General features: G+C 41.9%; 1 protein-coding gene across 3 annotated transcripts in view; it reads right to left on the reverse strand.

Annotated features, from left to right (window-relative positions):
• Positions 1–1,141: 1,141 nt before the first annotated feature.
• Positions 1,142–26,684, reverse strand: part of rasgrf2b (Ras protein-specific guanine nucleotide-releasing factor 2b) — a 76,768-nt gene continuing 51,225 nt past the window's right edge. For 2 of the 3 annotated variants that reach the window (XM_079872396.1, XM_079872395.1), the window contains 13 exons: positions 25,854–26,266; positions 15,119–15,244; positions 13,114–13,203; positions 11,736–11,842; positions 7,738–7,850; positions 7,527–7,587; positions 5,452–5,555; positions 5,165–5,249; positions 3,897–4,094; positions 3,728–3,807; positions 3,518–3,635; positions 3,324–3,392; positions 1,142–2,259 (listed from right to left, as the gene is read on the reverse strand). In XM_079872396.1, the coding sequence (XP_079728522.1) occupies positions 2,167–2,259; positions 3,324–3,392; positions 3,518–3,635; positions 3,728–3,807; positions 3,897–4,094; positions 5,165–5,249; positions 5,452–5,555; positions 7,527–7,587; positions 7,738–7,850; positions 11,736–11,842; positions 13,114–13,203; positions 15,119–15,244; positions 25,854–26,266 (1,657 nt within the window). In that variant the 3' untranslated portion in view covers positions 1,142–2,166. The remainder of the gene's footprint in view (positions 2,260–3,323; positions 3,393–3,517; positions 3,636–3,727; positions 3,808–3,896; positions 4,095–5,164; positions 5,250–5,451; positions 5,556–7,526; positions 7,588–7,737; positions 7,851–11,735; positions 11,843–13,113; positions 13,204–15,118; positions 15,245–25,853; positions 26,267–26,684) is intronic. The other variant, XM_079872397.1, reaches the window with a different exon arrangement.

Below are 26,684 nucleotides of genomic sequence, written 5' to 3' on the forward strand. Positions count from 1 at the left end.
ACAGATGGCAACCTATTACTGTACCATGATTGAATTCACTGATCTATCTATCTATCTATCTATCTATCTATCTATCTATCTATCTATCTATCTATCTATAATCATTTGATTAGTAATTTAGTGTAGATTCCATTGTTTGTTTGATTTATTTGAAATGAAAGCATATAATTGAAGTACTGAGGCCATACATTCTGCAAGAGAATCAGTGATAAAATAAAGAGGAAGGAAAAATAAGGAAAAATAGTTTGATACAGAAATGTACAAAAAGCAGTTTTCACAGAAGGAATCCAACCCGGACATGCAAAGACATGCAACATAACAAAGCAATAATTCTGTGCACATCACACTAAACGCATAAAAAAAGAGAAAAAAAATGGACAAAGGATTGTAAATTAATCAGATATGCTACATTTTTCTTAACACATTTAGCAAAATGTAACAATTACAGGAGTGCTTACGTAAATGAAAATATTACATGGCGATGGATGGGGACAAAAATCACATTATATCATAAACCCATATTGACACACTATATACAAAAAGGGTCAAATAAATATGCCAGGAAATAAATACTACCGTCACACTTGCTTTAAAGATAACAACGCTACATTGATGAGAGTGTAACTCACACCTTTCCAACCCACTCACCTCTGAGATCACATTCACACCTACATCTCTCATGCATTTCACACACTCACACATAAAGAATAGAAATCCGTCCCACTCTGAAGAAAGGAAAGATCAGACAGAAACAACATTGTCTTCATACAGCACAGTGGTAGATATATATTTATGGCCAATTTGACAGTTCCCTGCCAGTCTATGCATATGAAATCTCCAGCTATTATGATCAAAGTATTTAGATAAAGAAGTGCAGTCAAACGGGAAGTTAAATATATTCATCTATGTGTTTTACTTGAGGTTTCTAGAGAGTTTAAAAGAGGCTACACAGCAGCTGAATGACACATGACCACAAAACATGTCTTGCAATGCATTTTCCAACATGCGATCACTGAATTTTTCATGCAAATAATGGAGAGGCCCTCTTGTCTGGTTAGCTGACCAGGAGGGTCGTTACATTAAAAAGCAGGAAAGCTTTGATTATTGAAGAACTTGAAGAGTCAGAATTGGATTCCAGTCATTTTAGCCAAGAATCACTCAACAATAATGAGCCTTTTTCTCCAATAGGGGGCGGCAAAGCCTCAACCTACTGTAAAATCAGATCAGAAAAGGTTTGCATTGCACAATATCAACTCAACTTGTACTTTTTAAATGCATGGATGATGCAACCCACCGCAAGTGGAGTATATCTGCAAGCTGATGCGATTCAAGTAAGATGTTTCAGAATTTGGGAAGAAAATGCAAATTTATACTTAGTCTGAATATCTCTGTTCTGTCGTTTGCTACAGAGGCCAATCGTTTGCTAATATCTTAACTTTCAAGCATTGCTGAGACATTAGTTTTCATTTACAAGTGTCTGTGAATGTGAGAAGGCACATTTTTTTTAAAGAGCCCACATTGCTTCAGGGGGAATTACGAAATCTAAATATCATCTACAACTGGTTAGTATTTTAGAAAGCTACTATACATTCCCATTACTTAGAAGAATGATGTATCTTTTAAAATGATCATGTGGCATTTTGGTTCAATGCAGCCAGCTGTTGGCAGATGGGAAAGCACATGGAGTGTAAAGTTGAGGCAAAGCGCACAGCAAACCCACAGTCTAGTTCATGCACAAAGTCACTACCATTACCAATGAGGGGATGTGCCAGGGGCCACAGGCCCAGGGTGCCACAATACACTACATACAAACTGGCTAATAGTTCTACTTCTGTACATGCTACATATCTTCACCCGCTCTCTTAAAATCTGCTAGACCCTGAAACTCACTAATGACCCCTGACCTCTGACAGTGGCCAGTTTTCATCCTTCTGTCCTTTATCTCCAGGATAAAAGTCACCCTTCAGGTGACATTGTGGTGGTGAGCACTGTTTAATACTCTCTTCCAAACCTGGACCCTCTACCCTTTCACACTTTCAAACGGACATGTTCCCTCCATCCTTCGCGTCCTTCTTTCTCAAACACTAGGCATGCTTCATGCCTTCAAAACATCCCAAGAGTGAGAAGCACATCTAGATGGAAGCTGCCAGGTACTGAGGTTGTAGTTCATGCAGGAAGCCTGGGTTCAATCTTGAGAGATAAGTCATACAGTGTGTCCTCATCCATAATCAAGGTCTTATCCAGAAGATACTGTGTGACCTGGACATGAAAACAGTACATTACATGAAAACGGTTAGAGTATGTATAACAAATAAGAGTAGAATTAGATTACATAAAAACACTAGAAAGAACATAATGTGATGGTTCGTCTGGAGTCCAATATGCTCATAATTATTTCATATCATATTTTAAAGCACACAATCTCATAAGCACAAAAAGCAAAATAAAAAAAAGTTCAGCAACTTTTCAAACCCCTGGCAAAACTTCAAAAGTTTGGGGTTGGTAAGATTTTTTAATGTTTTTGAAATAAGTCACTTATTTTCACCAAGACTGCATTTATTTGATCAAAAAATACAGTAAAACAGCAATAACTGTTTTTTATTTTGCTTATTTTTTTAAATGTAATCTATTCCTGTGATTCAAAGCCAAATTTTCAGCATCATTACTCCAGTCATCAGTGCTACATGATCCACATGAAGTCATTTTAATATGCTGATTTGGTAAGTAAAAAACATTTCTTATTATCATCAATTTTGAAAACAATTTTGCTGCTTACTATTTTTGCGGAAACTGAGATAAATATTTTTTTCAGATTTCTTTGATGGATAGAAATTTCAAATGGACAACGTTTATTTTAAATAGTTTTTTTTAAAACATCATAAATGTCTGTTACTATTCCTGAATAAAAGTATTAATTAATTTTTTTTATCTTACCCAAACGTTTGAACGGTAATGTATATACTTATTTAAATAAATAAGTAAATACTATCATATGTAATTGAAATTATGAACACTGAACACTGTCTGCATGCCAGAGATCAATTAAATTATCTATAGTCAGAGGTGTAAAGTCCAGGGGTCAGAAAGTAAAAGTCCTGCCATATGCTTATTCTACCCATGAACTCACTAATTAGTTCTCTCTCCTGGCTGAAAAACTGTGCTAATTAGCAAATCCAGGTGATTGGAACAAAATACTGAGGAGGACTTTTACTTTCTGAACCTGGACTTTACACCTCTGTCTATAGTAATGTTACTGAAGCAACAGGAATAGATAGAGGTGTCAAGAGTCAAGACTTGATCTGAATATAAATTATTTGTCTAACCTTTGGTTGGTGCTCAATTCTGTAGGGAGTTTGCTGAAACTGTCGAATCTCTCGTATGATATGAGATATCTGCAGGCAGAGTGTCATGATTTATCAGTCTATCCACAGTATCTCAAAGATAATTGACACAACCATTTATTAATCCCAAAGAAAATTACAGGTATGCGTATGCAGGATACAATATCATTTCTTACCATTCTCATCTTTGAGAAGTTAACCAGACCTTCCTCTGTGAAGTTTGGGGTTCCCTCTTCGATAAATGCGAGGTCTGTCAAGTACATACCCAGATATGGAACACAAGGTGGATTACAGCTGCAGAAAGACAGAAATGAGGTCACACACAAGTCATAAGTTATCAAACGATAATAACGTAGGGTTCTCAAAATGTCGCAGCATGAGCTCACTTTTTCAGAGTTTCCCTCAGGTTTTTAAACCTTCCCTCAGATGACACAGTCTTTTGAAGTTTGTCCATTAGTGCTTTAGTCTGTTTGAAAAAAGACACAACAGTGGTGAAAATGTACCACACTGGTATAATCTACTACACAAAATGTTACAGTGCAGTGCATCTCTCACCTGTTTGCACACTTTAGCCCATGTCTTCTTAAGCCTGTAGATGGCACTCCGATTCAGGGCAGATGTGATCTCCAAGACACCATTATAATTGTTGAGACAACGGCAAATGTCAGCCACTGCTACCCATTTTTCAATGGAGCTGGCTCTAGAGCCAACATCTGTGTGGGTCATGATCTGGGAGGCCACGAGATTACTCATCTACACACAGAGAGAGAGAGAGAGACATTTTTATCATTGGAGGGATGACCGGGGCTAGTTGTCACACTTTTTTACTCCAGTGAATATTTAATAGAGTAGGATTATTTTTGAAAATCAATTTCTGTATAGACATATACAGTACTTTACCTTAAAGTATTGGCTACAAAAAAACATTTGCACCATTATTGGAAAGAATATACATTTCAATGAACACATTCTGTGACAACATGGCCCAGTATATTTGCCATGTTACACAGCCTATTTGTAGCAAAATTAACGGTAAGACAATTATGAGACATTAAATAATTTATGAATCGGCAAAAATGTAGATGTTAACATAAAAGTACCATTGTTGTGGCAAACTAATACAGCAATCAGAAAACTACATGCATAACATTTAAAACTTGTGTGAAACATGCCTCAATAAAAATGCAATATGACTTATATTTATGAAAAATATTTTTGTGAAATCACCCGTTCTTTTAATATAGGATTTATTTTTTTCATAAATATCAGCTCAAATCATGATGAATGGATGAAATCCAATATTGGAATTTTCCAATTGATTGGCAGCACTTTAACTTAAAACCTTTATGTATCATGCATTACGAAGGTATTCTACATATTAGTATAATGCATTAAATAATTGTAACCAAAGTTAAAATGCATTATAATATTTGCAGATATTATGTTACATCTGAAATGGGTTGTGTTTTACGGCATTACACTTTCTAAAGGTGTAACATTGAATAGATAAGAAGTATAATGCATTATAAATGTGGATACAATTATTCATGAGAACATACAAAGGTGCATTACAAAGCATAATTGATAAAATACTTTTATCATGCATTATATATATTTTAAGTAAAGTGTTACCAAATATTCTAATGTGGGAGATTTGAACTAGGTGTTTAAAAGTAAAATACAAGACCATTATTAAAGAAAACTAGTTATACTTCTGACTCTATACCTTACTGAGACACAGTACACTTCTACATGTGACAACTTGACCTGGTATCTCCTATAACTAGCTAAGATGGCCTATAGATATTTCCATATATACTCACATCATTAAAGTGCTGACTTGTCTTCATGATGTATGGAGTTCTCTCATTCTTGTCTGTCTTCATCCATCCTTGGCCCAGGAACTCCCTACAGCAAGAGCACAGTCAGTGTATTCTGATAGATGTAAGTCTGCAGAGGCTTCTTCTATACCGTGAACACAGGAGCTTTTTTTTTAGGCCCATAATGAAAATGTTCAGTAAAGCTGACAGATTTGTTCATGCATTTTTCTCTGGTGTCTTTGGAGGCTTGAGGTCTGCATCTCTGTGTACGGTGTTGAAGCTCTACTCACTCGTAGGGAATGCTCCTGAAGACGATGTGATCGAGAAGAGTGATTTGTTCAGCGATCTCCATTGCTGACAGAGATTCGAAACACTCAGCCTTTGGGCATTCAGCCTGGATGAGATGAACAGACACATAAAAAGTTCTTCACTTTGAAAAATGGCACTGTAAATGTTTAATAACTCTTTCAGGTATTATCAATACTGCATATCTAGAAAGTATATGAAAAATGTATATAAAGAAAAATCATTATTTAGTCTCCCTCAAGTCTTTCTTTCTTCAGTTGGACACAGAAAAATCCATGCCATGCTGCTTATTTCCATACAATGAAAGTGAATATCATGCTTCAAAAGGAAAATAAAAAGCCATATGATAGATATATGTGTGAGGAACAGACTGGATATACTATATTAACGGAAATTCTTCCTTGATAAAATGTGGTCATCATTCACTTTCACTGCACAGAAAAGAGCAGCATGAACATTCTTCAGAACACCACCTTTAATGTTACATAAAGGAAAGTCATATAGGTTTCAAAGATTTTGGGGTGAACTATCCCTTTAACAATGTAAACATTCGATTCCGGAGACAACTGTTTTTATAATATAATATGACACTCTTTAATGGCAAAGTGCAAAATACCATGCTGATGCTGATTTGATGGCTAGAAATTACACATTTATGAACTTATGAAAATCTATAATCAAACTGCCAATTAGCGATGAGTGACAGTTGGATATGTTTTCTTTGGCACAGACACTTTTCAATTAACACAGTAGGTGAGGATTTCAGAAGCAAGATAAGGGTGTATATGTCCAGACAACGTGTTATTAAACATGTCCTCGCGCACACACACACACACACACACACACACACACACACACACACACACACACACACACACACACACACACACACACACACACACACACACACACACACACACACACACACACACACACACACACACACACGCTGTGTTTGTAATTAGTGAGCCCAGTATGGTGCTGCCAGTAGCACATTATATCATACAGTCGCGTGTGTGTGTGTGTGTGTGTATGAATACATTTATCTGCCTTCAGTCTATTAACAATGGTGCATAAGAAACATTAAAATCAACTAATGTAGCTCACTCAATTCTTTTTACAACACAGAGTGCGGCATAAAATGTTTGTTAAATGAACAATATAAGCAGAGGAATAAGTGGAACTGACTGCATAATAAAGTACATCCGTATACAGTGCAGATGTCTCTAATACAATATTAATAAACATCAGTCTTATCGCATAAAGTAATAGCTATTTTTCCGATACTGCCAATGACATACTTATCCAAAATGAGAAACCCCTCCAAAACCATGCCTCTAAAATTGAAACTCAGCAGATATCACTAGCAGGGCTTTGAAATGTAACCGCATGATCATTTACAACAATACATGGAGATTTCAGAAAGGAAATGAGTGTGTTTTTGTGTGCGAGTTTGCATGTGGCGGACAGCAACAGTCTCGCTGTTTGAAGTTGTAATTAGAGTCCTGCTGCTCAGAGATTTGCAGTTTGAACATGTAATTCAGTCCCTCATGATGATGATGCCAAACTCTGAGATCTAAACCTTCACTGGCTGCTCAACACACATGATGTGGACCAGAAATATTACTTTATGTAATAAGATATCTAGGGACATGTGAGGCAACTGGGGGTGTCTGTCTGTCTGTCCGTCCGTCCGTCCATCCGTCCATCCATCCATCCATCCATCCATCCATCCATCCATCCATCCATCCATCCATCCATCCATCCATCCATCCATCCATCCATCCATCTATTTATCTATCTATCTATCTATCTATCTATCTATCTATCTATCTATCTATCTATCTATCTATCTATCTATCTATCTATCTATCTATCTATCTATCTATCTATCATCCATCCAAATACCCATCCATTCATCCATATTTATTCTCAGCTGTGATGTAATCAAAAGTATTTTGGCTATTTAGAAGCTAATTTGACTTGATAAGCCCCACATTCAACACAGAAGAGAAATTTGGGTCTATACACATGTAAAAAGACTATAACATATTCTTACCATCTGAAGAATGTCTTCAATCTTCAATTGTGCATCGTCCTGGTCATCTTGAGAAAGGGCACTGAGGAAAAAAAGCCAATTTCGTCTAACCAGCATTCATGTTTCCCATGAAAACAAAATCTACATTTATATTAAAGACACTCCTGTCCGAAGTGACTTTCCAAAAGTGCTTTGGTTATCATGTGTGATAGGAAGTGCTTATGTAACCTGCCTTAGTATGTTTGCTGTGGCTTTCCTCTCCTGGGGAAGCAGGTCGGGGTCTCTCAACACCTCCTCCAGCAGGCAGATCACACCCATCTTCAGCTCTCCATTCATTTCAAAGTCCTGAAACCCACCACACACATAATATCACGTTCCACAAACATGTGAGACCAATGCATAATAAATGAAGCTAAGCAAAGTCTAATGGGTTGACATCCCCAGTCAGATGACTGAAACCAACTACTGGGTGAATCTAAACTCATTTCCCTGAAATGTCAAGGTCTTTTTTTCACACTAATGCAGATGAGTCCAATGCAGATTCTGTGTGTGCACTGCAAAATATTATTAATCAATATTTTTCTTGGTTTCCAGTAGAAACATCTAAACTTTGCAAGCAAAACTGCATGCAATATTTAAGACTTGTTTTCAAAGAACAAATCTTGAGTTAAGATTTTTAATAACATTATTTAAAATCTAGTGAGGTGTATGCTTAATTTACCTATGGGAAAACATAATAATGTTTAGATATTGTTTTTTACTGGAAAACAAGCACAAAATGCAAGATTAGGCTGTTGTATGCAGTGTGTGATTCATGAAAGTGTTTAAAATGGCACACTTTCTATTAGAGCTTAGCAGAAGCTGTACTACAGTACCTCGGCTCTACAGTTTCCCAGTGCACTAATCGACAGCTAACCCAGTCTTTCTTCTGTCTCTCTGTGCCTGCAAGCAATGCAGGTGGGTGGCAATAGTCTCTTGTGTCACAGTTAAAGCATTCTTCACTTCTTGCTTCATAAAGCCCCGCATCTATTAAACAGTCAATGTTCTTTGCAGTTTTCCCCATTCACTTTAGGTTTATTGCTAAAATAGTTTGGCCATAGGGACCAAAGCTTTCGGCTAATTTGATCTGTCCTTGTTCGTACCATCTGTGTTTAGAGCACTTTCGTCTGCCAGTTTTTGAGCTTACTAATAATCCTGATCCTGACACGAAAAATGTAAATACTCCTCTGCAAAGGAACAGTTATCCGAAATAGCATAAGTGACATGATTTAAACAAACCAATTAATTAGTACATAATATTCTGTCCAGCCTTTCAAATGCAAATGCATAAACCACTTGAGTGTTTGTGCTCTGTTGTTCTCAGAGTATGAGTACTCTCATGTTCGATATGCTAGTTAGCATAATGGGCAACTTTGCTTTTTCCTATTATGCAGCACATTTTCATGCCCCAGTTATACAGTATATGTTTTAACATACTGGATAAAATATTAAAATGATCCTTTTTACTCTCCTAAGATATATTTGCCAGATATACTTCTTCCTGCTAACAGAAATATTAAGACAAGGAAGCAGAACCGGATGAATTTAGCTATTTCTGATAATTCTGTGAGTTTTACTGCTAGTGGATTATCTTTGACTGGCAAACCAGTTACCGTGTTACAAAAAACCAGCTTAACCACTTTAAGCTGGTACGACCTGGCTTTTCCAGTATAGACCCTTGAAAGTATATTTACTAAATGAATTCAAAGTAGTACCAGTAGAATCTGCACAACTGGTCAGTTCGTTTTTGTTTTGAAGATGGTAGAAGGAGAAAGACATAAGAAGATAAAAACATCTGGTAGAGGATGAGAGTGGCGGAACAAGAGTCTCTGTGCTCATTAATGGTACAGTTGAATCCTCGGTCGGTCCTCTTATTCACTTGTGGGGTTTTTCAAAGAGATTCAGCAGCCTGTGCAAAGCGCTCTAAGATCCAACAGTGATTTACGTTAAATCATTCTGCATACCACTGTGAACGGCACATGGCTGCTTCTTTCAGTTTTGTTCCTATAGAGTAACAAAACTGTATCCAATATACCATGGTTTATTGTTATTTTTCACTAAACCTAAAGTGAACCTATTTTTGTTAACTGAAATAAAACTGAAATAAAAATAAATGAAAGCTAAAAAGAAATATTACTAAATTATACTAAAATGTGAGCTAAAATGAAAATAAAGTGAAAAAAGAGACTCTCTCTCTGCTGCTAATTTATTCCTGTGATGACAAAACTGAATTTTCTGCATCATTACTCCAGTCTTCAGTGTCACATGATCCTTCAAAAAAAAAATCACTCTAATATGCTGATTTGGTGCTCAAGAAACATTATTATCAATGTTGAAAACAGTTGTGCTGCTTAATGTTTTTGTGGAAATGGTGATACTTTTTTCAGGAATCTTTGATTTTCAGGAATCTTTGATGAATAGAAAACTCAATGAACAACATTTATTACATTTATTTATTAAATATATTTAAAAACTAAAATCTAATAAATGTCACTTTTGAACAATTTAATGCATCCTTTATGAATAAAATAATTTATTTATTTTTTATTTTACCACAGATGTTTGAATGGTATCACTGTTTCCAAAAAATGTTAAGCAACAAAAACAGCTTTCAACATTGATAATAATAATAAGAAATGTTTTACAATATTAATGTTTTTACTGTATTTTTGAATAAATTAAATTCAGCCTTGGTGAGCAAAAGAGACTTCTTTCAAACACATAGATACACACACACACACACATATATATAAAATAACAATTTACCACGGTAATACTTTGAAGTACATTTGAGTTACTCCTTACTATCCGCTGAATTGTTCACCTCTCTCTCTCTCTCTAAACAACCAGCATTTGTAAGCCTTTTTCCTCTCACGTTTCTCTCACCTGCATCTTTCACCTGTGCAACCATAAAGGTCACTCCTAACAAGCTCTCTCTTTGTGACTTTGTCTGACTGTTCTTAGCATAAACTGACAAAGGGTTCAAACAGATCAATGCAATTAGCCCACTCTTTGCCTTCACTCAAACTAAGCGAGGTAAAAGCTGAAAAATACCTTTATTTCGCAAGGCCATTATGAGAAACTGTTTCCACTGCAGCACGTAATTATGTTTTCTGTGTGTGAGGTGCTGTAACTGTGTTTTGTTCTGAAGTTGTCAATATTAATGTTATAATATCCTATGCTTTGACTCATAAAAAAGTTGGCCGGGACTGAAATGATCTTTTATCTCTGAGTTAATGGGCATATTATAACACAGGTCAATATGACCTGGCTTTAATAGCAAACCAAGCACTGCTGAAAAAACTGAATCAATAAAGATACAAAAATACAACTGTATTACACCCATTAACCCGTAGTACTTTTTTTCACATTGCACCGAGGGAGTGAGGCCATACAGAACAGAGCATGGTAGATTTGAGTTCATTTTTATGTCAAAATACTTTTTACTATTCCAACTGGATGTGCAGATCCAAAGTCATTCGTATTTCCCTGCAAAGTGTAACATTGTGGCTTTTAGGTTTTTCAAAACATTGCTCTGTGTATTTATGCATGCCAAGCTTCCTGACAAAGCAACATTAAGGGCAAGTGCAAGGAAAAGTGCAAAAAAAAGCGCAAGGTCTACATCTTTGTTCAACTGGATCGCCAAGTATTTAGAATATTATTTCATGTGTTAGACATTGAGAAAGACGCAAGATGGTTAAAGACGTCTCTAAATTTGGGGCGGGACTATCTGTTAGTCCAACCAATGGTATAGAAAAAGTTTAAGTTTAAAAAAAAAATCAATATTCTTCAAATCCATTTGGTTGGATGCAACTGGCACAGAAATTGCACACTTCGCCTTTAACAGTCTCTCTTTGAAGAAACGCGTTTTGATCCAGTAGTTGCTGTGTTAATTAAGGTTTGGTACTGTTTATGTAAGGTAATTGCTTTCCCTTGTGAAAATAACATGGAAATTGTGAAGAGGTGTTACGCTTCCTCTGCCCTGTAAAATATGAGGCCTGGGGGTTAACCATGTGTTCACAGCCAGAGCCTGGACACAAATTTAAAAGTACCTGTGATAAAATATCAGTCAAAAAGCAGGGAGGGAGAAAAAGGCACAAATGAGGTTGACAACTTCTGTTTAAGATACGTAATGACACGCAATGATGCAGGTGAATGAAACATTCTGTAAGCTGTTTCTGAAGGACAGACCTGTGAGTGTTTGGAGACCCAATGGCGCAGGACGTTCAGAACTCTGTTGGTAGCCGCACGACGTATAATGAACTCCTTGTCACAAGTCCGCTCAGAATTATTAAAAACTGTAAAGGAATATACACACTGTAAGGGAAATACAAACCTGTAATATCCAGGCTCTTGATGTATATGGATTACATACTGTATGATCAAGAGCATATTTGAAAAAAAAAAAGGTGAAACAATGAAGGTGTTTTAATACATTATATACATACACAGTCATTTGCCTTACTATCAAATTTACTTCTTTCTAAAAAGTGCAATGTACTGTACTGCATAAAAAAATCCAAATTCCCAAATGCCATTACTGCCACTAAACAATGCCACTAGTTGCAGTGCTGGAATGCTGGAAACAACAAAGTGGCATAAAAGAACACAGTATTAAAGGGTTAGTTCAAACAAAAAAGAAAGATTCTGTCATTAATTACTCACTTGAGGACTTGTGGAAGCTCAAACGTGCTGTGTAACACAAGAATGAACCTGATTGGTTCTTGAGGAAGCTCAAACGTGCTGCGTAACACGAGAATGAACGTGATTGGTTCTTGAGGAAGCTCAAACGTGCTGCGTAACACGAGAATGAACGTGATTGGTTCTTGAGGAAGCTCAAACGTGCTGCGTAACACGAGAATGAACCTGATTGGTTCTTGAGGAAGCTCAAACGTGCTGCGTAACACGAGAATGAACCTGATTGGTTCTTGAGGAAGCTCAAACGTGCTGCGTAACACGAGAATGAACCTCATTGGTTCTTGAGGAAGCTCAAACGTGCTGCGTAACACGAGAATGAACCTGATTGGTTCTTGAGAAGCTCAAACGTGCTGCGTAACACGAGAATGAACCTGATTGGTTCTTGAGGAAGCTCAATTTTGGACTAAACCGCTAAATTCATATGGATTAGTTTTACGATCTTTTTATAAATTTTTGAAGCGTCAAAGTGGTAGTTGCATAACTGCCAAAGGAGAGACAGAAAGCTCTCAGATTTCATCAAAAAGATCTTCATTTGTGTTCCGAAGATGAACTAAAGACTTGCGGGTTTGGAACGACATGAGGGTGAGTAATTAATGAAATGTAATAAAATTCTTTCTGATGGTATTTAGTAGGATGAGAGAATGTTAGTTTATGCAAGTAAGATGATTAGGGCTTTTTAAAGTTTATTCTAAGTAAATTATTCTTAATTCAACATTCAATATTCCCGTTGTTGATCCTTGTTCTGTCATTGAGGGCTGATAATGGAGAGGCTGTTAGATCTGCAGAAACTTCAACAGCTGCGTGTAAAGCGAATTTCAACAGCACATGAAGCTTTGTACATCTCTTGGGTTCTGTGAGTGGTGCAGTGTACCTGGAGGGCTGCTGTGTCCAGCTGCTGCTGTGGCAATAGCAAATGCAGAGGCTGGAGAAACGGAGCAGCGCGAGTTCTCAGCTGACTGGACTAGAACAAAAAAAATATGGAGAGATTAAGATTTAATGATTGGTGACAACTTTTAGAGAAAAAAATGAATCTTCCCCAAAGTGTGGTGGCACCTTTTTAAAGATCAAGTCACCCAAAAATTCTTTCAACACTAAAGTAACTTTCCAGTAGAGCGTTGGCGCTTGCGACGCCCAGGTCATGGGTTTGATTCCCAGGGAAAACAAGAACTGATAAGAATGTAATTGTGTCCCTTGAAATGCAATGTAAGTCGCTTTGGATGAAAGTGTCTGCCAAATGCATAAATGTAAATGTAAAGTCGTTCCAAACCAACAAACACAAATAATCTATACAAAGGTTTTGTGTGATTAATAGACCAATGGGTTAGACCTCAATAACCATCATTCTCCGGTGTCTCTAACTAAATGAACGCCATGATGTCAAACCTGCACATAATAGTTATATCTAGTGGGGCATTTTAGTGAATAATGACTTCATTTTCAGTACGTTCATCACACAAAGCTATAGGAGGGCTTGAGGAAACTTGGAATATAGTGCACACATTGTATGGATTACTCTTATAATTATTTTTTGTCCTTTGGAGCTTGACAGCCCCTGGTCACAATGCACTTGTCTGGAAAAGACTGATCTGAATATTATCTTAAAAAATATATTGTTTGTGTGTGTGCCTATGGGATCAATATCCCGTCAAAAGTATTGCGGACATGGATCAAAAAATAATAAGTGCGAATAAATTTTTTTAAAACACATGTAAAAAATATATTGCACAAACTGAAAAAAAATATGCAAATTGATCAGAATAGCAAACAACGTGGTCACGGATCAAAATATAAGCTTGAATCAAAAAAAATAACAAGCATGTATAAAAACTTTAAACACATTAAAAATAATATTCCACAAAAGTTAAACTTATGTTCATGTTTTCTTAAAAATAAAGATTTCCTTGGTTTTATTACTCTGCACTTTGTGCTCTCTTACATTTTCTGTTCATATTTTTCTCTTTTGTACGCTTGTGCTGTTTTTCTCTTCGCTCTTCTTTCCACGTTCTGCGCTTGCTTTTCCAAATGTTGCAGTTCAATGTAAATAGCATACGGGTTTGGAATGATATTATGGTGAGCAGATAATGACAGAATGTTTATTTTTGAGTAAACTGACCCTTGAATTTTTCAGGGGACGTGTAGTACAGTATGTACATAAAGCCATAATTATCACATATCCAGTCTTTCTGCTAATCCAGTGATGATACTTCAAAATAAATGATGTTTTTTGCCCTTTAGTAACCATATTCAATCAGCAACTGCAGTGAACATAATGGAAATAGCTTTTCATGGAAACTAAGAGAGCAGACATAGCTATAAACCATATATTGTATATAAATATGACAGAATCTTGATTTGAATGCTTATGTTGAGCAAAATGAAGATGCAAAAGATACCCAAATACAAACAGTCATATGTGCCACTCAGAACCAATTAAGTGCAGGTGGAATGTGTCACATATAATTTACTCCTCTCCCAACTCTCCCCATATATGGCTTAATTTAAAGTCATGCAAGCACAATATTTGACTGTTTAGTAACATAACTGGATTTATTGAGGAATGCACTGAGCAAGGTTCTCTTAAGGAACCATCAGGAATGCTGGTTGCACTCTCCTCTAAAATGCAAAGTGAACAATTTATAAAAGAAACATAAAAACTGATCTAAGACCAGCATGAAGGTGACTGCATGCCATGCATGTATATGCCACTCACTACATGCAAAAGGACTAATGGGACAAGAGCTAGCAATATTGGGATGAAATTGTTACATTCACAGATTATCTATTTTTCCTTCAGAAAGTCATAACTCACTACTGTGTTTGACTCTGCAGTTGGTCTCAAAAGAGAGCCAAACGGCAACAGACATGCGCACGCTTACCTCCTGGCTGTCTGTAGCGGAGGTGGCGTGGAGTGGAGGGTGAGCGGCAAGGAGAGATTTCTCCTGGTTCACTGCCCTGGGGCGACTCTGGAATAAATTTGTCCAAAGAAACTGACTCCAGCACAGCTGAGGGGAAAGTCAGACTCTTTATTAAAATGGATGATACAACCCCTCATTCTTCAAAAATGAATGGTTTTAGGGCAACAGCTCTACAAGCAAACAGAGCAGGGGGCAGGGAACAGCAAAAAAACTAGGTCAAGTGTGTCCCTAAAAAAAAAAAAAAGTCTAAAAAAGTCATTTCAACTTAAATTGCATTAAACTGACTTTAAAAAACGAGTTGAATCTTGTATAACTTATTAAAAAAAGTTGAAAATTGCTTAACTTATTTTGATGAGTTAAAGCAATGTAAAAACAAAAACAAATGTTGTTATAACGTATTGATCATATCATTTTTTTACAGTGTTGCTACGCAGTTGCTAGGGTGTTCTGGCTGGTTGTTAGGTTGTTGATATGGTGATATGAGAAGTTGTGAGGCGCTTAAGTAAAAAAAAAAAAAAAACACCCCTGTAGTTAAAACTAAAACCATTAAAAAAACAAACATTTCGGTAACTTTTCATTTAGTTTAGCTTGATGTACTAAAATAACGTCTCGGTTACGGATGTAACCCTCGTTCCCTGAGTGGGAACGGAGACGTTACGTCGGATGACGACGATTGGGGTTTCGCTTAGAAGCCTATCACCTTCGAGTATATAAAACGAGCCAATGGCAATGAAATGCCATGGGTCTGCGGAATTTGCATAGCGTATCTCCGCCCACCGCAGGGGGTATATAAGGAAGTACGCTACAAACATGCAGATATGTCTTCGCTGAGGAGTCGAAACTGGACCCAGGCGTTTTTCAGCGATACAGCGGAAGTGGCAGGAAGACGTAACGTCTCCGTTCCCACTCAGGGAACGAGGGTTACATCCGTAACCGAGACGTTCCCTTTCGTGGTCACTCCGAGTTACGTCGGATGACGACGATTGGGGTTCCAGTCTAATCACGCCACCTCGGCTGTCATCCAGTGCCCTGCGTAAGTCTGAGCTCCCTGTTGTGAGACTAGCACGAACGAAGTGCTAGTCCTACTTAACACAGGAATACCAAGGTACACTGGGAAGCATATCCCAGAGGAAATATGCAATTATGCCCAACCATTACGGGGGGGACTTGAAATACACATATGACCCAGAGGGATACATATGGGGAAACACTGGGGTGTCCAGCCGCAGGTGGAATATTTAAACCCCAGGGGAGGCAAGGTGGCTTGCCAAGGGAAAGACACACGCTCACAAAGAGACTTACAGTGGAATACACATGTGGGGGTCGCCCAGAGGGGGGACCATGCACATGGAGGCACCTAGTCAAGCGCAAAAGCTGCATTATGGCAGAATGGCATAAGTCAGGCGTTGACGTAACCAGTGCTGGAGGAACTCAGAGCTTATCAGACTCACCTGAGAAGACGTTTGCACGTATCCCGTCCGTGGAGAGGAATGGCGAGCAAGCGAAGACACCTGAGCAGAATCTAGTACCGGCTGGTTGAAGCGAGTACATGGGAAGAAACTGGCTCTACTCGGAGATTATAGAATCTCGCGAATGTGTTGGGTGTCGCCCAGCCTGCAGCTCTACAAATGTCTGTTAGCGAGGCGCCATGCGCTAGAGCCCAAGAGGAAGCCACACTACGAGTGGAGTGAGCTTTCACCCCAAGGGGGCATTGACGACCTTGCTGCTGGTATGCCAAAGCAATGGTATCCACTATCCAGTGAGATAACCTTTGCTTTGAGAGAGCCTTTCCCTTCAGCTTCCCACCATAACAGACAAAGAGCTGGTCTGAGGTCCTGAAACACCGCGTTCTGTCTACATAAGCACGGAGTGCGCGTACTGGACAGAGCAGTGTCAAGGCTGGGTCTGCCTCCTCCAAGGGCAGCGCTTGCAGGTTCACTACCTGGTCTCGAAAGGGTGTGGTAGGAACCTTGGGCACGTATCCAAGCCGGGGTCTCAGGATCACGTGAGAGTTAGCCGGCCCGAATTCCAGGCACGCTTCGTCAACCGAAAATGCCTGCAGGTCCCTTACCCTCTTGATGGAGGCCAATGCAACCAGGAGCGCTGTCTTCATAGACAGGAACTTAAGCTCTGCTGATTGCAAAGGCTCAAATGGAGCACTCTGCAGGGCAGTTAGAACCACTGAGAGGTCCCAAGAGGGTACGAGGGGAGGACGAGGAGGATTCAGTCTTCTCGCTCCCCTCAGGAACCTGACGATCAGGTCGTGCTTCCCCAGAGACTTACCATCAACTGCTTCGTGATGTGCGGCAATGGCGGCAACATACACTTTCAGGGTGGAGGGAGACAGCCTTCGCTCCAACCCTTCTTGCAGGAAGGAAAGCACGACACTGATGGGGCAATTCGTGGGTTCTTGATGTTTAGAAGAACACCAGTTGACGAAGAGGTTCCACTTCAACGCATAGGCATGTCTCGTGGACGATGCTCTAGCGGAAGTGATGGTAGCCACTACCGCTGGTGGTAGGGTACTCAAACCCGCGGGGCCTACGCAAGTACGCGTTTCCCCCAGTGAGCCTTCTTGCGCAGACCTTGCGCAAGATCAGGGAGGACGAGGAGCAGGTCATTTTGGTTGCCCCGTACTGGCCCAACCGGACCTGGTTCTCCGAACTAGTACTCCTCGCGACAGCACCTCCCTGGCCAATTCCTCTGAGGAAGGACCTCCTTTCTCAGGGACGGGGCACCCTTTGGCACCCTCGTCCCGATCTTTGGAACCTCTACGTGTGGCTCCTGGACGGGACGAGGGTGCCAAAGGGTGCCCCGTCCCTGAGAAAGGAGGTCCTTCCTCAGAGGAATTGGCCAGGGAGGTGCTGTCGCGAGGAGTACTAGTTCGGAGAACCAGGTCCGGTTGGGCCAGTACGGGGCAACCAAAATGACCTGCTCCTCGTCCTCCCTGATCTTGCGCAAGGTCTGCGCAAGAAGGCTCACTGGGGGAAACGCGTACTTGCGTAGGCCCCGCGGCCAGCTGTGCGCCAGTGCATCCGTGCCGAGCGTGCCCTCGGTCAGGGAATAATACAGGTCGCAGTGGGACGAGTCGTGGGAGGCAAACAGGTCTACCTGTGCGTCGCCGAACTGACCCCAAACCAGCTGGACCGACTGGGGATGGAGTCGCCAATCTCCAGCGAGAGGCCGAACTCGAGACAGCTCGTCGGCCGCCTGGTTCAGGTGTCCCGGGATATAAATGGCTCGAAGCGACCTCAGATGCTTCTGACTCCATATGAGGAGGTGGCGAGCGAGTTGCGACATACGGCGGGAGCGTAGACCACCTTGATGGTTGATGTACGCTACTGTCGCGGTATTGTCTGATCGGACTAGTACGTGCTGGCCCCTGAGCAGCGCACGGAAGCGGTGCAGGGCGAGACGTACAGCCAGCAACTCGAGGCAATTGACATGCCAAAGGCGCTGGGGTCCTGTCCTGGAGCCCGCGGCAGCATGACCATTGCACATGGCGCCCCAGCCCGTGGCAGAGGCATCTGTTGAAACAACAACATGCCGGGAAACTCGTTCTAAGGGCACTCCGGCCCGTAGAAAATTAAGGCTTCGAACACGGGGTGAAGGTCTGACGGCTGGCTGGAGTCACTGGGACTCGGAGCGTGCCGTGTTGCCATGCCCACCTCGGGACTCGATCGCGAAGCCAAAGCTGAAGCGGTCTCATATGAAGCAATCCCAGCGGCGTTACTGCGGCTGCGGATGCCATATGCCCCAGGAGCCTCTGAAATAATTTCAGTGGAACCGCACTCTTGCCCTCGAACTGACGAAGACAAGTCAGCAGTGACTGCGCGCGCTCGCTCGTAAGCTGCGCGCACATGGCGACCGAGTCGATCTCCATACCGAGAAAAGAGATCCTCTGCACGGGGCAGAGTTTGCTCTTCTCCCAGTTGACCCGAAGGCCCAGACGAACTAGGTGCTGAAGCACTAGGTCCCTGTGTTCGCAAACCTGGTCTCGAGAGTGAGCTAGGATTAGCCAGTCGTCGAGATAGTTCAGGATGCGAACCCCGTGTTCCCGGAGGGGAACAAGGGCTGCCTCGACGACCTTCGTGAAGACGCGAGGAGACAGGGCTAGCCCGAAAGGGAGAACCGCGTACTGGTATGCCTGCCCCTCGAAAGCAAACCGTAGAAACGGTCTGTGTCGAGGTAAAATGGAGACATGGAAGTAGGCGTCCTTCAGGTCGATCGCTGCAAACCAATCCTGCGGCCGCACACACTGGAGGATGTGTTTGGCCGTTAGCATCTTGAACGGCAGCCTGTGAAGGGAGCGGTTCAAGACGCGTAGGTCGAGGATTGGCCGTAACCCACCGGACTTCTTGGGTACAATGAAGTAAGGGCTGTAGAAGCCGGACTTCATCTCGGCTGGAGGGACAATCTCGATCGCACCCTTCGCCAGTAGGGTGGCGACCTCCGCTCTCATGACAGGGGCATTGCCACCGAACATAGTGAAGCGGACTCCCCTGAAGCGGGGAGGAGATCGCGCGAACTGAATCGCGTAGCCTGATGGTTCTCGCGACCCAGCGGGACAGTCTGGGAAGCTCTAGCCAGGCCTCCAGAAAGTGCACCAGCGGGGTCATACGGACCACAGACGTACCGTCGGTGGGGCAGCGAGGCGGAATGACCGGCACCGGCGAGGGTGGCATAGCGGCCCTGTGCGGGGGCACAGTCATTAACCGCGTCCTGCCAGAGGAGGCCAGGGGAGGGCGCGCGTCCCACGGGGGCGTGCTCTGGCAGGGGTCTGGCGACAGAGGGGGATGAGAGGAGCGTGGCCCGTGGGCGGCACGTGCTGTCATCCCGCACCTCTGGGACAGAGGAGGGCGGCAGTGGCGGGACCCGAGGGTGGCGCACACTGCGGCTCTCGGGCTCTATTGGCTCAGGATTGGGGAATTCGATTCTGTCTTTAACCACATTAGGGTGCTGCCCGTCCTTGGACGAGCAGCGGGGAGTGGAGAACAAAAGATTCTCCCCCGGCCCTCCACCGGGGGAAGGAGTGGCCCTGCTGCCAGCTCCTGAACAGAAAAGAGAGCCAATCCTGAGCTGCCCGTCTCAGGAGCGCCACTTAGCCTGGCGTTTAGCGGGCTGCGGGGCTGGAGAGGGCTGTGGCGCCTTCCTACGGCTTCCTCCACGACGCGGCCGAGATGAAGGCTGCTGCTGGGGCCGTGCGGGAGGGGCGGGAGCCGCGGGAGGGCGCCCTCGGCGGCGAGCAGGCTGAGGATTCTGTACCGATGGCTGAGCAGCAGAGCGTCGGGGCAGAATGTGCTTAATCGCCTCAGTCTGCTTCTGAGCAGTCGAGAACTGTTGGGCAAAGTCCTCGACTGCACCGCCGAAAAGGCCGGCCTGGGATATGGGAGCGTCGAGCAGACGAGTCCGCTCTGGCTCACGCATATCAGCCAGGTTCAGCCAGAGATGTCTCTCCTGGACCACAGCTGTGGACATCACCAGACCCAGGGAGCACGCGGTCACCTTCGTCGCCCGGAGAGCGAGGTCGGTGGCGGTGCGCAGCTCATCGAAGAGCCCTGGGTCTGTCCTACCCTCGTGCATGTCACGGAGCATCTTGGCCTGGTAGACCTGTAAGACGGCCATGGCATGCAAAGAGGCAGCTGCCTGTCCCGCCGCTCTGTAAGATTTCGCCACCATGGTAGACGAGAATCTACAGGCTTTGGACGGGTGCTTAGGATCACCACGTGATGAAGCGCTTGCCGGACACAGCTGCATCGCGACAGAACGTTCAACCGTGGGAATCCCAGTGTACCCACAAGCATCAGCCTTATCGAGGGGAGGAAAGGCGGAGAAAGCCGACGAACGATCACGGGAAGACATGGGAGCCTTCCAGGACCGCGTGACTTCCTCATGCACTTCCGGGAAGAATGGCATTGGGGTTGGGCGGCGACGAGTGTCAGCGGCCGCTCCCAAAAACCAATCATCCAGCCGCGAGCGCACTGGATCGGGTGGCGGGGACCACTCGAGCCCAATGGCCGCGGCTGCCCGGGAAAGCATGGCAGTCAGCTCGGGATCAGACTTGGGCAATGCTGGCGCGCCCGAGGGCGGCAACACAGCCGAATCCTCACTTCCCGAGGACTCACGCCCACCTTGTGATGCAGCGATCGACATCGTATCCTCTTCTGGAGCGCCAAACGAAACGCGCGGGGCCTCCGTAGAGGGACCAGCGATCTCAGTCTGGACACTCGCGGGTCCCAATGCTGAAGAGGGGTGTGTGGACCGCGGACGTGTCGGCGGTGTGTCCCACACAGTTACCCTCAGGTCACCCTGGCCACCAGCCGAAGTACAGCCTCGCGGGGAGACCGTAGATCGGGGTGTGGATGAGGGGATTCTCGCTCTAGTGAGCTCATTGAGTCTCGACCGCAGCATGGAGATGGTCATGTTCCCGCAGTGGGAACATGAGACATCCACAAACGCTGCTTTAGCGTGATCAACGCCCAAACACGCTAAGCAGAGATTGTGCCCATCAGAAAAGAATATGTCGCGACCGCAACCAGAAGTGCACGGGCGAGGCATCTTTAAAAAGACGTGCCACGTGCAATGCTCTTTTTGTGAGAGGAAAACTCTGCAGATGCTGAAGCGAACAGGGAGAAATCACACTATCTGTCAGATCACTGAGCAGATCAGCAGGGTAGTGAGCACTCGCTGAAATCGCCGTCACACCAACACCGGAGAGTTCGCTCGTCTCGAAGGGATGAGAAGACTAACTCAGAATTATTTGGCTTGCAGGAGTGGAGAAGTTCTCGGCTCCGAAGCGAAAACATATCTGCATGTTTGCAGCGTACTTCCTTATATACCCCCTGCGGTGGGCGGAGATACGCTATGCAAATTCCGCAGACCCATGGCATTTCATTGCCATTGGCTCGTTTTATATACTCGAAGGTGATAGGCTTCTAAGCGAAACCCCAATCGTCGTCATCCGACGTAACTCGGAGTGACCACGAAAGGGAACTAAAGTTTTATTCATTTTTATTTCATTTTTAGTTTAATAAAAAAACAAAACAATAGAAATTACAATAATTAAAACTATTAATAAAAACTATAATAGTATTTCAGTTTAAATGATATTCTGGGCCATAGATATGACTGGGGACATATGTATATGAAAATTATTATTTTGCCTGGTTTATCATTTGACAGACCAAAAAAAAAAAAAAAACTTAAAGGGATAGTTCACCCAAAAATGAAATTTCTGCCATCATTTACTCACCCTCAAGTTGTTAAAAACCTGGATGAATTTCTTTCTTCAGCTGAACACAAAAGAAGATATTTTGAAGAATAACCAAACTATTGACTTTTATGTTTTTTCATAGTTTTTCAAGTTTTCATACTATGGAAGTCAATGGGGTCCATCAACTGTTTGGTTAACAATGATGACAGAATTTTTAATTTTGGGTCTGGTCACAAAGTAATATGTGGCTTGTCTGATGCAGTGTTAAAGCTTACTATTTAGTGTCAATAGTTCACAATAAGACTGACCTCATAATATGGTGGATTTTATAGCAGAAAGGGGGAGAAACAATACAAGAAAATCTCTTTAAACTAGCAAACACAAGAAGCAAAATATCAGTGTTGTTCGCACATCAGAAATCCTAACCAAAGTCACTCAAAGACGTGCAATTCCTAAACAAACATCAATCCTTTGAATGTTTCTGAATAAAGAAAGTGCTTTATCATTTGGTTGAGGTTTCAAACATGTCCTGCTTCTCATTCCGAGCTGCCTGGATGCCAGTATAATAGAGGGCCATAACCATAAGCATTATGGGTGTTTTGTCAAATATCTTAAAGGGATAGTTCACTTTGAAATAAAATTTTGGTATGTTTTAGCTTACCTCAAGGGCATCCAAGATGTAGGTGTCTTTTTTTCCGCAGTAGTTTCAATTTTGATATTTTTAGGTCAAACCGTTCTTGTCTGTCAGTCATTTCATGCAGGTCTATGGATACTGTCTCAAAGAGCATGCACAAAGTTCAAATTAAAACAATTCCCCATCGTCCAAATTAAACAATTCCCCATCGTAAGTACACATTGATGGCCTAAGACACGAAACGAGCGGTTTGTGTGAGAAAACGAACAGTATTTATATCGTTTTTAGCTCTTATAACACAGCCGCGTTCAAATGATCTGAGGGCTCGGGCGGGTATAGATATATACACTAGACGTCGCCTTGGCTACTGCAGTTCATTGGAACGAAACCGTAGCCAAGCGAAATCTAGTGTATATATCTATACCCGTCCGCGGGCGGGTATAGATATATACACTAGATGTCGCCTTCGCTACTGCAGTTCATTGGAACGAAACCGTAGCCAAGGCGACATCTAGTGTATATATCTATACCCGCCCGAGCCCTCAGATCATTTGGACGCGGCTGTGTTATAAGAGCTAAAAACGATATAAATACTGTTCGTTTTCTCACACAAACCGCTCGTTTCGTGTCTTAGGCCATCAATGTGTATTACGATGGGGAATTGTTTAATTTGGACGATGGGGAATTGTTTTAATTTGAACTTTGTGCATGCTCTTTGAGACAGTATCCATAGACCTGCATGAAATGACTGACAGACAAGAACGGTTTGACCTAAAAATATCAAAATTGAAACTACTGCGGAAAAAAAGACACCTACATCTTGGATGCCCTTGAGGTAAGCTAAAACATACCAAAATTTAATTTCAAAGTGAACTATCCCTTTAAGTCCTCTGTTTTGCATTAAGGAGGGACTCAATACAAGCACGTTTGCACTTTATATGCGCGTAGATTTTATGTGGAGACAGGAGAATGCTGGTAAGACTAATAGCCTATAAAAAGAAAATAACACATTAGTTTGGCCGTTAAGTTATAATGGTTTTCAGTGTAATTTGGAGCATCTACAGAAATTGTACCTACAATATTCACTCTGCCAGCTACTTCTAGATGAAATTATGCTTTTAAAAAGGCAAAAGCCGGCTAATGAAGGTCATGTTCATGAACATCCACGTTCCTATCCAGCTAGTGTCTTGACCTACTTCCAACATCCAACACTACTCTATTTCAAAACATAGTGAGCTGCCTACAGAGGCTCTAGGCATGATCCCAAGGTGAAGGCTTTTAAAATAAAATAAAAATCTTACTTATGCTGACTCATAGGACAGGCCTACCTTGTTTTGGCCATATTATAAGGCAGCATCACATGTATCCTTCTTGGAAAAAGCAAACCAAGAATGTATTGTGATAAGCCCAGCAAAAAAGTAAATCCATGATGGTGGAAGAAGCGAGATCATTTTTAATGATAAATTATATGCGCACTGTAGCGAGCTCAGCAGCAGACTTCTACCCGACAGTCAAAGCGGCATTACATCACGAAAGTGCGGACTCGTGGGAAGATTGCGAGGGGAATTTGTGGGAAGATTTTTTTTATTTCATGTGCACTCTTCAATCAAAAATGCTAACCTCCCCTCCCCCTCGAAATAACATTTGTTCTCTTCATGACCTATGTCTCAGCAAAAGGTGGGACTAAATATCCTCCTCAACTGATTGTAAACTGGTGTTCAGATCTGCCTCCATTTAGTTAGCAACGGCCAACTTCCTATGATGTGCACCTTTGAATTTTGTTTGCATTCTCTGATTGGTGGAGATTTATTCGCAGAATCATGGGTAGTAGGGGTGTAACAATATATCGTGCCACAATATATCGCAATACAAAATTGACAATATGTATAGTGGATAGTTCACCCAAAATAAAAATTACTGTGTGAGAAAAAAATTCAAGTTTTCAGAGTTTTAGTGTCAGTACTATATACACTCTCAGAAAAAAAGGTACAAGAGCTGTCACTGTGGCGGTACCTTTTCAAAAGGTACACCTTTGTACCTAAAGTGTACATATTAGTACCTAAATGGTACATATTAGTACCCTTTTGAAGGGTACTGTCCCAGTGACAGCTTTTGTACCTTTTTGTCTGAGAGTGATTAAACTACTTTATATAATGTTGATTATAATGTATAATAATGCAATGGGGGAATATTTGTGGGTCCTGATAATGCCAAATGTCTTATGTTACAAAATAATTCAGAATTTTCAGCTTCAGAATCATGAATATTTTTATTCTGGTGTCACCATTGTCCTTGGGTTACGAGCACCAAGCCTATTCATTTAAACCCACAATGTAATATCAAAGTTAGCATTTCAATCAACAGTAAATAAAAAATTGTTAACCTTTTATCATATGTTTTGGAGTATCGCAATAATATTGCATTGTGAGTTCAATATCGTGATACTGTATGTATCAAATCGTGACATCGAATCGAATCGTTACACCCCTAATGGGTAGTGTTGTTTTCACCAGGAATTTCGCTGTAAAGCACAATAATGTGGTCTGATGGCTTCAACAAAAGCTTATGCCATTGATTAACAACCTCATAGCTCACAGTAGGTCTGTCTTTAAAGGTGTATAAGTTATCGTTAAAAATCAATTGCACTATGGAGAAAATGAATGGGGTTTTTACTTCCAGAACCCGTTTGTTGCATTCTATTGGAATCTCCATGTGCTTCCAACTTATGAGGCTCTATTTCAGTAGATATCCAGAAGGCAGTAGACAGTGGGGCCACTACCTAGGTTTTAAAAAAGAGTTAACATGTTTCTCTTACTACTACTAGAAAAAGAAAATCTCTTTTAGCTCACCTCTCCTGATGCTGCGGCGCAGTTTACCACAGAGGGCGTCGATTCGCGGCACCTCTGCATTCTCATCCAGAGCTCCAGGGCTCTGCTCAGGGGAGGACGGACTTTGTCCACGGCTAAGGTCCACAGGGGGCTTGTTATTGTTGTTGTTGGATGGTGGGGGTGAGATGGTGGGGTTGGCGGAGGTTGGGCTGCTGGCTGCAGATAAAGAGGTTGTGGACAGATCCAGGATGCCTACTTTTGAGCTGATAGGGGAATTAAGAGAGAGTTTCCTGGTGCGAACTGGAGAGGAAGTACGGGAGGGGATGGTAAGAGGTGGAGGAGATGAGAACTTGCGACACAGTCTGGGGGATTTGTCATTTACGTGGTCCCCGCTGCGGTTGTTCTGGTTGGTGGCGAAGAAAAGCTCCAGCGATCTGAGTTGTGGAAACAACATTTAAAGATGGGGCATAAATGGCAGAGCAACATTCTCCATACTTGCATGCTCCAAGTACAAGTAACATTCTTGTCAAACGGTGTGTTGGTTGCATTCTACGAGTGAAAACACATATGGAGCATCGTTTGTTGAGGCATGCCTCCTCTGCAGCTTTCAGAGTTTGAGAACAACCGATAAACATTGCAAGATGTGAAATCTGCAATGGATGAAAGCAATTGTGCAAGGGCAGAATCCAGGATTTAATAAAGTCACATAATAGTAACTTCCAAAAAAAAAGAAAAGAAAAGGATAAAGACAAACACTCCAAAAAATACAGACAAACAGAGTGGAAAATGTGAGGAGATAAACCAGAAAAATGGACAGAGATGAAATTGAATCGGTAACAGAGAGATGGGTAT

This window comes from Squalius cephalus (assembly GCF_949319135.1).
Source record: "Squalius cephalus genome assembly, chromosome: 5".
In the NCBI taxonomy this organism is placed as follows: domain Eukaryota; kingdom Metazoa; phylum Chordata; class Actinopteri; order Cypriniformes; family Leuciscidae; genus Squalius; species Squalius cephalus.